Raw genomic sequence first — 15,421 nt, 5'->3', positions numbered from 1 at the left:
TAAATAACCTAGGATCTCGTTGTGGAGCAGGGCTTGTTGCTGGTGAGTAAGGATAGGTAGCATACCCATATCCCTGTGGATAAGCAAGAGATGCGTTCTCTCCGGGAGCGCCCTGGAGTAAGTAGCAAATGATTAAGTGACGCAGTCGGAATCTCTAGGAATAGCAAACACTATGCCTAGATAGAAATCAAGTTCGCTAGCGACGAACTTAATGATAAAACTCTGGAATCCACCAGAAAAGGGTCTGGAATCCACCAGGAAAAGAGAAAGCTCTCTGTTCTTATTAATTAGAATCAAAAAAAACATCCCCGGTAAATAACCTAGGATCTCTATATATATAGAGAATAAAACCAAAACATAAAATAGAAAACCCTTAAACAAAATAGAAAACGTGAAATAAGTAAATATTAAAAGAAAAGGTAAATTCCCTAAATTTCTCCTACATCAGTCTCCTCCACTTCTGAAGAACTTGTCCTCAAGTTCTCTTCTGATTAAAGAATCTCATTTGCTTTGTCCCGCATAGGAGGGAAGTCATGTAAATAACCGTCTGAATCTAACTCTCTCAAATTAGTTAGAATCTCTGGAAGGTCCTCTGGGATTGTTGTCTTCTTCTTAACAACACTTAGCAACCCATTAGTTTCTTTGAAATTCGCATCTAGCCTTTTCTTGTAATGAATCATAACTAAGACGCTTGATTTCTTTCTCCTTGGATTCTCTTCCTTGTAGTGCTTCTCATGTTCATGTGCAATTAACGTCTTGAGATTCCTTTGTACCACTAGCTTCTCTTCTGGAGTAATTAACATCTCATCCACTTCTGAAATTCCATAGAATAATAGAATATCAGTCTTCACATGATTGCTTTGTTTATTCCCTTGATCAACTATCTCGTCCTTCACGAGTTCTTCTTTAGCATCCATGTGAGAATCATAATTATTTATGTAGATTCTCTTGACCAATCTCTTCCTTCATGGATTCTCCATTAAGAACTTGTATTTTCATCAATCACAACACGATGTTTTCCACTCTTGGGATTCCTCTTCCCTGGTTTCTCTGCTGATTTTCGTTAAGCCTAGCCGGTTCTCTTTCTCTGCCTCTTTGCTGATTTTCGTTAAACACCACTTGTTCTCCTTCTCTGCCTTGTTGTCGATTGTGTCTGCCTTGTTGATTCTGATTTCGTCCCATTCCTTCTCCTCCTCCTTGTCCTGCGTTAGCAATCTGATTGGTTAATGCTGCAATCTGATTAGTTAACGCTGCCACCAGATTTGCCAGGTTCGTGGTTGAGTCTTTCAAACTTGCTGTGAAACCCTCCATGTCGGCCTTGGTTACTGGTTGATCACCCATAGCTGTTCAAGCTTCGAAAAGAGTAGGAGATTGCCTGCTCTGATACCACTTGACGCAGTCGGAATCTCTAGGAATAGCAAACACTATGCCTAGATAGAAATCAAGTTCGCTAGCGACGAACTTAATGATAAAACTCTGGAATCCACCAGAAAAGGGTCTGGAATCCACCAGGAAAAGAGAAAGCTCTCTGTTCTTATTAATTAGAATCAAAAAAAACATCCCCGGTAAATAACCTAGGATCTCTATATATATAGAGAATAAAACCAAAACATAAAATAGAAAACCCTTAAACAAAATAGAAAACGTGAAATAAGTAAATATTAAAAGAAAAGGTAAATTCCCTAAATTTCTCCTACATCATTAAGTAGGGCAAAACGTAAGGAGAAAAGAAAGACTATTTAGTCTGAATACGAGCTGCTCATAAGAAAAGATTAACGCACGTACTGATGTCATATCAACACTCTCGGAATTGGTATAACCTGTGTAGTCACTCCCATAACCTGAAAGATTATACAAAAGGTTGTGTTATAGATATCCCAATAATTCTAGAGTGTACAAGGCTGAAGAGGTAAAGATAAAGCTTATCACCATAAAAGTAGGGCTGCTGATACACATTAGGAACATAGAAAACAGAAGGATCCAGGGCATCGCTGGGTAACATTGGTGACAAAGATCGATCAAAAGAAGGAACTTGACCCTTCGAATCCATAGCTCCATACTGGTAAACAGCCGTCTGCACAGATAATGATGCCATGAGAACTCTGCTTGGAGAAACAAAATGTGTAGATACATTAAAAAAAAAAATGTAACTTTACCTTCTTAGTTGGCTCGGGGATCTCCAAAGTCCTTGCCTTTGAATCTAAAGACAGTTTTTTCAATAAATCAGCAGCTTCTGAAAAAACAAGATAAGTGAAGGAAACAAATATATTTCTTTGCCATAGATTTCTTCAACAAGACTAAAAAAAACTGATTTTTGCAATCAAGTTATTCACTTTGCTAGCTGCAGGAACAACAGATGGATATATGAATCGAATTAAGATTCAGGAACATAGATTCGTAAAAGAATTGAAGGAGATAAGAAACAAAGGCAAAGGATACGATCAGAAGGAGGAGCAACGGTAGACATGAGAACAGACTTGGCAGCGAAGACTGATAGATCCTTGTCGTCGGATAATGAACAGTAAGAGTTTGAGAAAAAAAACCAAATCACAAATATCAGGACAAAAAGAAGTCAGAAGGAATCTAGGGTTTAAGAGATCGAATCGTAGCCGCTAAGAGAAGAGAGAAGAGGCAAAAGTGGTTTTGTTCGTTCACGTCGATTCGATTCAAATACCTCCAAGATCTCTTTTTTATATATTTTTAAATTATTTTTTCTCTTTTTCACCTTTTTCTCCATCGTTTAAAAAAAATACAATAATACTTCCTTTATTCCAGCAGCCACATTAATATCACTACGAAAATATCTCACAAAATAATTATTTCCTCGAGCATTTCGCAAATTTATTATTGAATAATCGGGAAAAATCATTTTAAAAATAAATAAATTATATAATTGCTGTCACTGATTCCTTTGTTGTTCTATTTGGGAAAATGAGCAAGAATTAAGGCCCAAATAGGCCCAATTAAAATCGGATCCAGGATCCGTTAGTGTTGAATCCAACGGACGAGATTAACTCTTAGCTTGAAAGAGGTAAGGGAACGTTAAAAAGCACCTTCCAAGCGAGAGTGAGGAGATAAACCTACTTCCTTGCTTCAGCTCCCGTTTTCTTATCCGGAAAACAAAAACTTCCGGTGATAGAACCTCAATCGTCATCTCTCTACTTCTGTTAGTTTCTTAATCCTTAACTCTTTCAATGGAACAGTTTAGCCTCTGCATTTTCAGCGCCACAGTTTGTCTTGTTTGGATAAGAATTTGTTGTTAGCTTTTGAAAACTTGTATTACTTCATTGCTCCAATGATTTTGGGTATTTTGTAATAAAATTTATGGATTAGTGTTACTTCAGATTGTCAATTGTGTTCTTATTGAGCTCTGCTTTGAAAGGTGTCGCCTTTCTTCTGTTTTGTTGTGAAAATTCATTACTTTAGCTTACTGGGTTGTTGTTTGTTTGGGTTATGGTGATTGTGTTTGACGATACATAGATGAAAAGAAGAGTCTTTTTTATATCTTAGAAATGTTATCTAATTGCTGAATTTTGTTTGTGTTTGGAAGTGAAAAATGGCGTCAACTTTCACTGCCACGTCTTCCATTGGTTCAATGGTTGCTCCAAATGGTCACAAATCTGATAAGAAGCTTATGAACAAGTTGTCTTCAAGCTCTTTTGGAAGGAGACAAAGTGTGTGTCCTAGACCCAGAAGATCTGGTTCTGCAATTGTATGTGCAGCCAAGGAATTACATTTCAACAAAGATGGGACTACCATAAGGAAACTTCAAGTGAGTGTCTATTTTTTTCGTTAGTAGATACTTCATTCCCGAACTTTACTACTTGAGCTAAAGGTTTACATTTTCTCTGGTTTCTAATTTTGTGTTGGACTAGGCTGGTGTCAACAAGCTCGCAGACCTTGTTGGTGTTACACTAGGACCCAAAGGACGAAATGTTGTCCTTGAGAGCAAGTATGGATCGCCAAGAATTGTTAATGACGGTGTGACTGTTGCAAGAGAGGTATAGAGTTGGTTTCCCTCTGCTAATGATGTTCATCTTCATTCAAATGAGTCTTAAAATTTCAAACTTTCTTCTGTAGGTTGAGTTGGAAGACCCGGTTGAGAACATTGGTGCTAAGCTTGTGAGGCAAGCGGCTGCCAAAACCAATGACTTGGCTGGTGACGGTACAACAACATCTGTTGTTCTTGCACAAGGTTTTATTGCTGAGGGTGTCAAGGTCTGTGTAACGTTCTTCTTTCAGCTTTCTCTTTGTGAAACTTCAAAAAATTATTTTACTAATTTTAACATTATATCATTCAGGTGGTAGCTGCTGGTGCAAACCCTGTTTTGATCACCAGAGGTATTGAGAAGACAGCAAAGGCTTTGGTTACCGAGCTCAAGAAAATGTCCAAGGAGGTTAAAAATTTATAAAACTTTCTTTCTTTTAATATGTGAAGAGTCTTTTTTATCAAGAGGTTCTGAAAGTAAGTCATGTCGATGTAGGTGGAAGACAGTGAACTTGCAGATGTTGCAGCTGTTAGTGCGGGTAACAACGACGAAATTGGAAATATGATTGCTGAAGCAATGAGCAAAGTGGGCAGGAAAGGTGTGGTGACCCTTGAGGAGGGTAAAAGTGCCGAAAACAACCTCTACGTCGTAGAAGGAATGCAATTTGATCGTGGTTATATCTCCCCTTACTTTGTGACAGACAGCGAGAAAATGTCTGTCGAGTTCGACAATTGCAAGGTAGATGTTTCTTGAATCTGAGTAGAAGATGAATTTGTTGGCAGACAATATAGCCACTAAATATATTTATATCTGAGTATAACAAGGATCTCTAATGTATTGTATGATTGCAGTTACTTCTCGTTGATAAGAAAATTACCAATGCAAGAGATCTTGTTGGTGTTTTGGAGGATGCAATTAGAGGCGGATACCCAATATTAATAATTGCAGAAGACATTGAACAAGAAGCTTTAGCTACTCTTGTTGTAAACAAGCTTAGAGGTACACTGAAGATTGCAGCTCTCAGGGCTCCAGGATTTGGAGAGCGTAAGAGCCAATACCTTGACGATATTGCCATTCTAACTGGAGGTAAGTTCTGTGTGCATTGATGAGCCCTATGTTTAGGCAAATCTTTGTAGTTTTAATCTTGTCCTAATTTTCTATCTTCGCTTGCAGCAACTGTGATCCGAGAGGAAGTTGGTCTTTCACTTGACAAAGCTGGAAAAGAGGTTCTTGGTAACGCTTCAAAGGTCGTCCTCACGAAGGAGACTTCGACCATAGTGGGTGATGGAAGCACACAGGATGCAGTGAAAAAGCGTGTTACACAGATTAAAAATCTTATTGAGGTATAGTAAAAGAGTAGAACAAATATGGGATCTCTGTTACCTTTTGTGGATAGTGTAGTTACAGTGAAATGGTAATTGGTTTGTGCAGCAAGCAGAGCAAGATTATGAGAAGGAAAAACTGAATGAGAGAATTGCAAAGCTCTCTGGTGGAGTTGCTGTGATTCAGGTAAACTACAAACCCATTGGTTTCCTTTGTCTGAATAAGATGTGTTCCAGAAATATTAAGTTAAGCTCGTTATGTATTGGTTGAAGGTTGGAGCACAAACTGAGACAGAACTCAAAGAGAAGAAGTTGAGAGTTGAAGATGCTCTTAATGCTACAAAGGTGATTTTGTTTTTCTGATGCACTAGAAGCGTGTTATGTGCATACTCCTGAACTATAACTAATTAGGATTTTGATTCTTCAGGCCGCTGTTGAGGAAGGTATTGTTGTTGGTGGTGGTTGCACTCTGCTTCGTCTTGCTTCCAAGGTTGATGCCATTAAAGCCACTCTTGACAATGATGAAGAAAAGGTAAAACAGTCAAGCCTTCAGATTTTAACTCCTGAACCTGTGGTTTTTCTAACTTTGCTGATGATTGCCTTGCTTCAGGTTGGAGCGGATATCGTTAAAAGAGCACTGAGTTATCCCCTTAAACTGATCGCCAAGAATGCTGGTGTTAATGGAAGCGTAGTTAGCGAGAAGGTAATAACCACAGATAACAACCTCCACACTTTTTCACCTCTAGATTTCAAGTCAGATGCTTGAAGAGATGTCTTTATTCATTGGCAGGTACTTTCCAACGATAACGTGAAATTCGGTTACAATGCTGCAACCGGCAAGTACGAGGATTTGATGGCTGCAGGAATCATCGATCCAACAAAGGTCAGTTTTTTGTGTATATACATAAACTGTCTTTGCTATCTAAATTGGTCATCAAAGATCCATGAACCTGAGTGGCTGTATCTTGATTTTAGGTTGTGAGATGTTGCTTGGAACACGCAGCTTCGGTTGCAAAGACTTTCTTGATGTCGGACTGTGTTGTTGTTGAGATCAAGGAACCTGAACCAGTTCCCGTCGGCAACCCAATGGACAACTCAGGTTTGTTCAGGCACATTCAGATACTTGAATATTTGGTAAAAATCCACCGCGTTTATGTTTCATTGCTGAATCTGTTTGCATCTCTTGTTTCAGGATATGGATACTAAGAGGAGATAGGCTAATATTGAAACGGAGTACTTTAGCTTGCGAGTGTAATGATTTTGAACAAGAGAATGTGTAATGTGAAACTGAAATTTTGAATCAATCATCATATGAATAAATCATGATTCCTCAATGCATATAAATTATATCATGAAATCGTTGAATATGAAACTTTTATTCCAAAGAATTGAAGATTTATTGTCATTTCATATGAAAAGGTATAGATTGGCTGAAGTGGTGGTTAAAGAATTTCATAAGAAAGAATACCTTTATAATCAAATACAATTCCTCACAAGTATATATTGCCAAGAAAGAGAAGAGAAGCTATGAACAGATCACATCAAAAGACACAAACTTTAGGTGAACTATTTCTTGTTAAAGCCAAACAAGGACTTGATGGCGTTAATGGCACTCTCGTTGATGAATGACTCGTCGAATTGCTTCAGGAGTGGATCGAAATCCTTCGACTTCCTGAGATTTTCCAGGTCTGGATCTGTTCTGATTCTCTGCAAACAAAACAAATTTCACAGTTTCAACAAACAACACCATTTCTCTCTCCCTTTCTCTGTCTCCCAATTGAAACATTACAACTACTTGGACTTACCTTAAAATCTTCATATCCTGACTTCAATGCTTCCTCCAGAGCCGAGAGACCAGCTTGAACCTATCAAAACAACTCCATAAATTCTACAAGTCAAAATACAAATATATGAAAGATTAAAAAGCTTTAACCTGATTAAGCTTTGAGTAGCAACAAGCAACATTGTAACTTGCAACTGATGCTTCTTCTGGTGTTGGTTTAGAACCTAACACAGACTCAAACCTCTCCAATGCTTCCTCATATTTACCATTCCTACATCAAATTACACACATGTCAATGCTCACTTTCCGGTTTCTATAAACCTTTGGTATACTCACTAAGGATTTACTTGGAAAATTGCAGGCCTTCACGAAGATCCTTCTCCCGTTGAGCTTTCTGTTCTTTCTTCCTCAAATAGTTTTGCATCTAAAGTTTTAAAAACAAAACCAAAGCTCACTCACAAGTCACAAGCCAAAGCTAATTACTTTTGGTGTCACATAATCAATACTTTTGAGCTCACCTGAATCTCCCTCAATCTACTGCTAATGTATCCGGCATTTCTCTCAGCTCTTATTATCTCCTTCTCTGTTAACTCACCAGCATCTTCAGCCTTACCTGCAAGAGAAGAAAACACAACACATAGTGTGATTAAACCATAACCAGCCCAAAAATGAGTCTTGCTGAGAGAATAGATAAACACACAACAAAGCTATATAAATTTGGAAATTTCAACAAACCATTTCTCTTCTCCATTTGCATAAGCAAGGGACCAATTCTCTGACGGATAGTGTACATTGTCCTACCGTACTCAGCTGCAGGCCAAATCTCTGTCCCAAACACTGCACTGCACTCTCAATTTTCAAGGCTCAAGTCAAATTTTTCACACTCTCTCAATGCTAGTACCTTTGGAACAAGAAGGATAAAGAACAAACCTTGTGGCAATAACCCTATCACCGACGGTGAATTTCCCGGTTTTGTCAGCTGATCCACCGGGCAAGATAGCATCAATGTAAGTGCCACCATCTCTTCCTTTCCTGAATTTCAAACCATAAGGCTGCTCCACTTCAACTTCATATGTTTCATACTTCTCTTCTGCTTCTCCTTCTCCTCCTCCTTCAGTCTTCGCCGTCGACTCTGTCTCCGACGCCTTCGAAGCTAAATTCCGGCGTTTGGCAACATGGGTATTACATAAAGAATTCGAATTGCTCGAAAGGAAGAGACTTTTGGCGGAAATGAAACTGGATTGAGTGATCAAACTAGGGTTTTGCTTGGTTTGCTGTGTTCTTGGCAGTGAAGGTGAAGAATACAGAGATGGATAACTGCTCGGAGCTAAAGACATGGTGAGACTCTTTCCTTTCGGTTCGAGCTCAGACACAAGCCAGAGCCAGAGAGACAGAGGATGATTAGTTGGATTTTGTCAGTTGAAGAAGAAGATTATGAGACGTTTGTTGGTTGGTTCTTCGCAAAAGCTTCAAAGTTTCGGATTACACAAGTTTGCATGATTTAATCAGTGGCTATGCTTCAGTCTTGGTGTTTCGCCACGTGTCATATTGTAATGGTACCTTTAGTTTGATCCTTTTTCTTCACTTGGATTCGTTTATTACAAACAAGCAATTGAGTTTTGACTCTAAACAATGACCAATTCTGCAAGAAGACAAGGCAACATGACAGAAGTGGTAATGTTCAGAGCAAGTGTCATTGGCTCTCTAAAGAAACAGAGGAGATACTAGTTTCGATTCTTATGTTGCCTGCAAACAATAACTCAGGAAAGATACTGAGATCCATATCAAGAATGAATCACCTCTTGCTCTTGGATTTTTCTAACAGATTGAGCGGTGAGTTTTGCAACAGACGAGTTTTCAAGCAGTTCTTGGGTGTTACAAACTTCTCCCAAGAACATACTTGTGGAACACAGATCTATTCACATTCTTTATGGACTTCACTGAGCCAAAGTGGAAGAAACTGAAAACAGACCTATCAAACTTGCTGGTTTTGCATCCAAATATGATATTGATAACATTTGACTCAAGTTTGACAGAATTATGAGTAGGAAACTTAGATATGGAAGGTGCTACACACCACCAGCGATATCTATACAGAAAAACTTGTTATAAATGTAAAAAAGGACGGCGTGAAAGACAACAAGCCGCAGTTTTCTCTCAAATTGAAGTTGTCACTTAGACATTGATCCAACATAGTGCTGTCAAATTCATTTGAACTAAATCGAAGAACTAGATATCGATGCACATAGCAATTGTTAAACTTTATAACTTGCTCCACAATCTGAATGAGAAAGAACTTCATTAAATGATTGAAGAAACAAATGAAGTTGAAGACCTATACTTTATACACTTCTAAAGAAGAAGAAAAAGAATGCTTCCGTGTTAAATCAGGAATTATCAAATGGCTTCAAGCGCAAACTTAAGATTGGCTGTTGAACACAAATGCAGATTCTATATGTACCTCCATGTATATGGATTTTAATGCTGAAGCCACCAGCTTTGTCTTCTGCCTTAGATCTCCCAGTTAAACTAAAGTGGAGGGATCACAGGATAACACAAACACAGGTTTTTCCTCGATCAGAGTCAATATCATCTTCTTCACTGCAAGAAAAAGAAAGAATCACATCATTCCAAAATCAATCAAATTCTCCATAAAACAAGAAGAAATAGATGCTAAAACAAGTCATTATTCAATTAAAGAAACCAAAACAAATTTGATACCATCAGAAAGAAACCTTATGACCAAACTAAGGTTTTTCTCTAAATTTTTGAGAATCTCAATTTTCAACAACAGAAAACCAACCTAGGTTCGAATTCTCGAATCTCAGCAAGTTTCTTCCCAATCACATCCACCCATTGTACCTTCTTCTTCTCCCTCTTCTCAGGTTCGGTTGAACTTGAATCCGCCTTTCTAAGACTACTTTTCAGAGTGAGAGTGTCACCAACAATTTGACCTTCGTCTTCCTTTGCAACTACTTCTTCTCCAACCACATCATTCCTATGACCATCGACAAGTTCAAGAACCTCTTCATGATCATCATCAGCATCACTAGTAGCTGAAACAACAGTTGTCAACTTCAGCTCTAAGTAAGAGAATGGCTTACAGAAGAAACAGATTAAAGAGCACTAAATCTTACATAGCAAAACACTCATCAAAACATGTATTGAGTCTTTTAAACAGTTGATCATCAATGAAGAATTTGCTTACACCTCTTTGACCGATTTAGCCCATTAGACGTGCCCAGCTAGATATAAAAAGCTACAAACTTTGAGCGCAGAGAACTATTTTTAATTGTAAATTAGAAGAAGAAAACAAACGCAGACAAAACCCAGAAAAAGGGTTTCGACAGAATATGTATAAAAATCCTCTTTAAGAGAATCAAAGAACCAAAGACAAGGAAACGGACAATGGTAATGCTTAATTGAAAAAGTAGAGATTCTCCTTTTGAGAACAATCACCGATGAAAAAGCAAGATCGAAGGGGAATGAATTTAAAAACTAAAAAGGCAGATACTTTTCTGATTTGAGAGGGACAACGAAACAAGAGAGAAAGAGAGACTAATAAGAATTTAAAAAAACCCTGGATTTCCCTGAGAATAAGGAAATAGATGAAGAACAAATTGATCAAGTCGTGGACTTGTAGACTCGTAGTCTTGTTAAATACTTGCCCTTTTTTTTATTTGGAATTCAGGATTTTGACGAGAAGTCAAGAACCAACCAAACTTTATATACAGTGGACCAACCGGAAAAAAAAAAAAAAAAAAGGTTTGCTTTTTCAGTGCCCACCTAAAGGAATTGCTTTTTAAAGACTTGTGTGGATCACTTGTCTCCTGCCCAATTAATTAGTTACCACTTTCAAGTCTGAATATTTTTGTTGTTTGCAGTCTCTTACATTTATTGAAATTTCTATGCTTGATTAGATAGCCAAATTTATGAACTTGTTTAGGTAAAATAATTTTGATGGTAATATAAAACAAACTCGAACCTTTTATATGATTTGACTAAAATGTTTTCGCATTGGCATCTTGTAGTGTTGAAGAGGATGCAAAATACAAGAGTTATAGAATAACTTGTTAAGGATAATGCATTTTGTTTAAACGAAGAGAACCGTCAAAACATCAAAAGATATCTCAAAGACACTACAAGCCATGCCATGACATAAAAGTAAACCAGTGACAAACCCATATATTCCAGTCAATAACATGTCTGAAATAGAATCATCTGCAGTACCTTGGTCATGAGGCTATCCATCAGGAATCATAATGCTTCACTTGCAGATAAAAGATAAGGTTCAAGCAGAAATACAAGGCATCGTAAAACTTGATTTGGTCTAAAGATATATTAACTAAGCAAGTTTGCATATGTCCTCGTACTCAATGGACTTGATGACTCTTCCATCATAGACACCTTTCTCGATTTGCACTTTAGCACAGAACTTCTCTGTATCCACACCCAACAACTTTGCATTCGAACCACGATATGCCCCATTCACTATCTTCACTATCCCTCCTATCTGTGGAAGCACAGTCTCGAGCTCCACTTGATCAACTCTCAGCACATGCTTAGAATCAAGCATTTCGATCTCCCCCACATACTTATCAATCACTTTCTTCACAACACCCTTTTGCTTATAATACCCTTTCTCTGCCAAAGCCTTACTCATTACCTTCACAATTATCCCCTCGAACAACCAGTAGTCTTTCCGATTCATCCTCTCCTCCTTCATCAACTCATCCAAAGCTGATCTTCTGTCCTTATCGCTCCTCCCCGAATCCCCGCTTCTCTTCCTCTTCTCCCCTCTCTCAACCTTCTCATTCTCTTCATCCCCAAACACAAGTTTCGAGCTTTCCCCTCTCTCTTTACCCGTAGCAACCTGTTTAACAACTCCACTGTGGAAGTCGAAACTAACACAATCAAGATTTGTCTAGGGTTTTATTTTAGGGATACGATAATCGTGAATTCTCAAAGAACAACAGAAACGATTGTAACCAAAGATGGTGTTCTTGATATTATTTAGAGAAAGATGACTTTGATCGTACAAGAGTTTGATCGTAAAAGGAAAAAGATGTTTGTGCTGTGAGAGCTTTGCGTAGTGTAAATTCTAGAGCGATATTGCTTGCCCTTTGCTTGAGCCTTGAGTCTCTTTATATAGGGGTGATAAACCGCCTCTCCAGCGATATTCTTGGAAGATTTCCATTTATCTTGAAGTCGGCTCAGAATATCGCGGATTAGGATAGTTTCCTTATTTTTCGGAGTCTTTGGGAGATTTCCTGATTTGAGTCGATCCTTCTAGATTCTCTCTTATCATTTCCGGGTATATCGGAAATGATCCTTCTTGTTCGGAAATGATACCTTGCTTGGAAATAGTACTTTGAAAGCGAATATTTACCAAGTCTTTACCTCGGGCGATGACGAAGACTTCACCTCGGAGAAACTTGTGCAATCGGCTCGGGTACACAGGAAGGACTGGCTCGGGCACTGTAGGATGGCTTGTTCGGGTGTCCCCGAGGCGACTGGGCTCGAGTACCTCCGAGGCAATTAGCTCGGGCGCTTTGAGACGTCTTGTTAAAGTATCCCCGAGGCGATAGGCTCGGGTACTTGAAACTACTTGTTAAAGGTATCCCCGAGGCGATGGGCTCGGGTGCTTTGAAACGTCTTGTTAAAGTATCCCCGAGGCGATAGGCTCGGGTATACTAAATCGATTAGATGGATATCCCGAGGTGAATGATGCGATGCCCCGAGGTGATCACTGAAAGACTCCCGAAGTGTTCTAAGTCTGGCTCGGCGCTAAAGGATGGAATCCGACCCCAACAGTTAGCCCCCCAGCTCGTTAGTTTGGAGAACCGAGCGTGACGAGCTTTATGACAATTAGGCCGAGCCGTTTACTTTGAACAGTTCGGTCCCTTTAAAGTTTTTGGCGATTCGAATTCCTCTGTCGTTTCATCTTCTCTTGGCGTGTGACGGTTGGGGTTCCTTCTCGAGAAGTGGAAAGGTCCTTTCGCTGATTCCCGAGATTCGTGCGGATGCGAAATGTCTTATTCGATTTGTGCGTGCCCGACGCGCCTTAGACGCGGACGCGATGCTTTTTTATTTGGCTCGTTCGTACCCGACGCGCCTTAAGTCCCTATAAATGTCGAGTCTTCGATTCATTTTTTCATTTCGCAATTGCAAAGGAAAATTTTCAAGGTTCGTTCTCTTCTCTCTGATCTTGAGTTCTTGCATTTTCTACTTTTTCCGTTAATACTTCCGTCATAGCGCCACCGTCATTAGATCTAGGTTGATTTCTCCGATCTGTCAAACTTTGTTCCTCCGATCAACTTCTTCAATCTCCCGAGCCAGAAAATGTCTCTATCTGATTCCAGCGATTCGCCCCGAGGCGACACTCATCTCCCCGTCTACAAGGGAAAGATGGTCTGGAGTTCCTCGAGCGACCCCGAGGCGGACCATCAGATCGTGTTGTACCGTGGAAGTGATGCAGAGTCGGCTTCACGGGAAGAAGACCCGAGCTGTTTCGTCGTTCGGGAAGACGCGATTGCAAATGTGGCTCGGGATCAGGATTTGCCTGATGATCCCGAGGTGATTTTGAGTAGAAGGAGGGCCCATCCACCGGCAGCTGGTGAGGCTGGAGTATCGTGCTGGCGAAATGCCCCCGAGGCGCCTCTACTTCCTATTAAGGCCGAGGAGGTTCATTACGATTCCGACGAGGCGGCTAGGTTGCTCCAAGCTAAAGTCCAAGCAGCCAAGGGTCAACAGAAGAGAAAACGAGCCAAGAAGGCTAGGAAACCTGATCCCCCGGGTTCTACTTTATGCACGGAGGATTCCCTTCGGGATCTCAAGGCTCGGTTTGGTTTTAGCGAGGGGGTTGAACTGAGACTTCCAACTCCAAACGAGCGAGCCGATGATCCACCCGAGGGGTTTTTTACCCTTTACGAGGGGTTCTTCTATCATTGCTACCTTTGGCTTCCAATCCCGAGGCCGATTTTGGCGTTTCTGTGGTCGTACAAGATTGCTTTATCCCAGATAACGACCCGAGGCTTACGGCATCTAGTGGGGATTCTAGTCCGAAGTATTGAGACGGTCAATCTAGTTGACCTAAGCCACTTAAGGAATCTCCTAGAGATCCGGCGCATACCGGGCCCTGTTGAGAGATTTTACATATCTCCGAGGCCAAATAGGAGGGTTATCGGTGGTTTCCCGAGCAAGGATGAAAAATATACCGACCATTTCTTCTTCGTAGCCTTGAATGAGTATAGTGTCCACGAGGACTACTTAGGGAAAGTTGTTGGAAAGTGGAGACAAATCGGTACTAAGCCCGAAGCCGTATTTGCTGTCTCGTTTTGCTTTAAACTTTTCACTAACCGTTTTTCTTGTTCATGTAGATCGGAACCCGTCGTTTCTCGAAGACATTCCGGAAGGTTTTCTAGATCTCCACGACGAACTAATTGCTCGGAAGTGCGATTGGACAAAGCACTTCTCCCAGGAAAGAATCGAGAGAGCCTTGCGTTTGTTGCACGGAGCTCCCTGCCAGTCTTCTTCAGAATCATCCGACCACCGTCTAGATCACCTCATCGAAATGCAAGGAGCTGCGCAATCTCTGAGAGCCAGGAAGGCTGCTGAAAAGAAGGCGGCTAAGGAAAAGGCCGTTTTGGAGGCAAACTTCAGACCTCCTACTCCTCCCGAGGCCAACCCTGAGGTTGTTATTGGTGCCGAGGCAATTGATGAAGCTCGGGATACGGTTTTGATCGTTCCCGAGGTGGCCGGACACATCTCCCCTACGACCGACATCCCCGAGGTGGTAGGGACTCTGGTCGCTGCTGCTCCAGCCGCCGAGGCAAAATCCAAAACTAGGGGAAAAAGACCCCGAGGTGATGGCTCGGGAGTTTCTAGGAAGGAGAAAAGGAGTCGTAGCGAAACTCCGGTGTACAAGGACAAGATCGCTTTGGCGAACTTTGTCGCTTCTTGCTCGGGGCCGCCACTGTCTGCTCCCGATGCCTTGTTAGAGGCTCAAAACTACCGTGAAACTGCTGCCGGATTCCTGAAGGTATCATCGATCTGTTCTTGACCTATTTTACTATCGTTTCCATGTATACTTGCTAATGATTCTCGTTTTATTTCAGGCCTTCCATTCGATGAATTCCATGGTTCGGGCCTATGATTCTGGAGCTCGGAAGTCCGAGCTGGCTCGTGAGAGATCGGAGGCGTCCCGAGCTAAGGTCGAAGCTAGGTTGTCCAAGGCGATCGCAGCTAAACAGGAAGCTGAGGCGTTGGCCAAGGCCGAGAAGGTGGAGCGATTGAAAGCTTCTGAGGATAGCCTGCGGACTCAGAGA

At 40.6% G+C, this 15,421-nt stretch overlaps 5 protein-coding genes across 9 annotated transcripts in view; 1 reads left to right on the top strand and 4 right to left on the bottom strand.

Annotated features, from left to right (window-relative positions):
* The window catches only part of LOC9330568, a 6,387-nt gene extending 3,711 nt beyond the window's left edge, over positions 1–2,676 (bottom strand). For 3 of the 5 annotated variants that reach the window (XM_021011118.1, XM_021011119.1, XM_021011121.1), the window contains exons 1-4: positions 2,440–2,675; positions 2,157–2,233; positions 1,930–2,074; positions 1,786–1,841 (exon numbers count right to left, since the gene is read on the bottom strand). In XM_021011118.1, coding sequence (XP_020866777.1) covers positions 1,786–1,841; positions 1,930–2,074; positions 2,157–2,233; positions 2,440–2,467 — 306 coding nt within the window. In that variant the 5' untranslated portion in view covers positions 2,468–2,675. Of the gene's footprint in view, positions 1–1,785; positions 1,842–1,929; positions 2,075–2,156; positions 2,234–2,439 lie in introns of all 5 variants that reach the window. The other 2 variants (XM_021011122.1, XM_021011120.1) reach the window with 2 other exon arrangements.
* Positions 2,677–2,981: 305 nt separating this feature from the next.
* Positions 2,982–6,646, top strand: LOC9327899 (chaperonin 60 subunit beta 1, chloroplastic). Its single transcript, XM_021014396.1, has 15 exons — positions 2,982–3,166; positions 3,551–3,772; positions 3,876–4,001; positions 4,081–4,218; positions 4,302–4,397; positions 4,485–4,727; positions 4,841–5,075; positions 5,163–5,332; positions 5,421–5,498; positions 5,585–5,656; positions 5,739–5,843; positions 5,922–6,014; positions 6,102–6,194; positions 6,287–6,410; positions 6,504–6,646. Exons 2-15 carry the CDS (start codon positions 3,557–3,559, stop codon positions 6,515–6,517), a joined length of 1,803 nt encoding a protein of 600 aa, XP_020870055.1. The 5' UTR covers positions 2,982–3,166; positions 3,551–3,556; the 3' UTR covers positions 6,518–6,646.
* A 91-nt stretch (positions 6,647–6,737) lies between these two features.
* Positions 6,738–8,733, bottom strand: LOC9327898. The gene is made up of 7 exons (XM_002891790.2): positions 8,025–8,733; positions 7,830–7,936; positions 7,613–7,707; positions 7,442–7,518; positions 7,245–7,365; positions 7,117–7,176; positions 6,738–7,018 (listed from the first exon to the last, which is right to left on the bottom strand). Exons 1-7 carry the CDS (start codon positions 8,429–8,431, stop codon positions 6,878–6,880), a joined length of 1,008 nt encoding a protein of 335 aa, XP_002891836.1. The 5' UTR covers positions 8,432–8,733; the 3' UTR covers positions 6,738–6,877.
* Positions 8,734–9,207: 474 nt separating this feature from the next.
* On the bottom strand, positions 9,208–10,786 carry LOC9327897. Its single transcript, XM_002891789.2, has 3 exons — positions 10,232–10,786; positions 9,898–10,150; positions 9,208–9,695 (listed from the first exon to the last, which is right to left on the bottom strand). Exons 1-3 carry the CDS (start codon positions 10,281–10,283, stop codon positions 9,638–9,640), a joined length of 363 nt encoding a protein of 120 aa, XP_002891835.1. The 5' UTR covers positions 10,284–10,786; the 3' UTR covers positions 9,208–9,637.
* Positions 10,787–11,157: 371 nt separating this feature from the next.
* The window catches only part of LOC9327895 (KIN17-like protein), an 11,946-nt gene continuing 7,682 nt past the window's right edge, over positions 11,158–15,421 (bottom strand). Inside the window, exon 2 of the mRNA XM_021014397.1 lies at positions 11,158–11,978. Coding sequence (XP_020870056.1) covers positions 11,440–11,978 — 539 coding nt within the window. The 3' untranslated portion in view covers positions 11,158–11,439. The remainder of the gene's footprint in view (positions 11,979–15,421) is intronic.

Source organism: Arabidopsis lyrata (assembly GCF_000004255.2).
Source record: "Arabidopsis lyrata subsp. lyrata unplaced genomic scaffold ARALYscaffold_1, whole genome shotgun sequence".
In the NCBI taxonomy this organism is placed as follows: domain Eukaryota; kingdom Viridiplantae; phylum Streptophyta; class Magnoliopsida; order Brassicales; family Brassicaceae; genus Arabidopsis; species Arabidopsis lyrata.
Note: the sequence above shows the minus strand (reverse complement) of the source record. Positions and strands in the feature narration are given on the sequence as shown.

Bases quoted from the DNA above. Each gene is read 5' to 3' on its own strand.
- LOC9327899 (XM_021014396.1), top strand. From the start codon at position 3,557: ATGGCGTCAACTTTCACTGCCACGTCTTCCATTGGTTCAATGGTTGCT. The intron at 4,002-4,080 runs GTATAGAGTTGG...TTTCTTCTGTAG, and splicing joins GTGTGACTGTTGCAAGAGAG to GTTGAGTTGGAAGACCCGGT. The intron at 5,076-5,162 runs GTAAGTTCTGTG...CTTCGCTTGCAG, and splicing joins TATTGCCATTCTAACTGGAG to CAACTGTGATCCGAGAGGAA.
- LOC9327898 (XM_002891790.2), bottom strand. From the start codon at position 8,431: ATGTCTTTAGCTCCGAGCAGTTATCCATCTCTGTATTCTTCACCTTCA. The intron at 7,937-8,024 runs GTTTGTTCTTTA...TTGAGAGTGCAG, and splicing joins GATAGGGTTATTGCCACAAG to TGCAGTGTTTGGGACAGAGA. The intron at 7,708-7,829 runs GTTTGTTGAAAT...CTTCTCTTGCAG, and splicing joins GCAAATGGAGAAGAGAAATG to GTAAGGCTGAAGATGCTGGT.
- LOC9327897 (XM_002891789.2), bottom strand. From the start codon at position 10,283: ATGATCAACTGTTTAAAAGACTCAATACATGTTTTGATGAGTGTTTTG. The intron at 10,151-10,231 runs GTAAGATTTAGT...CTGTTGTTTCAG, and splicing joins TTTGATGAGTGTTTTGCTAT to CTACTAGTGATGCTGATGAT. The intron at 9,696-9,897 runs GTTGGTTTTCTG...TTTTTCTTGCAG, and splicing joins ATTCGAGAATTCGAACCTAG to TGAAGAAGATGATATTGACT.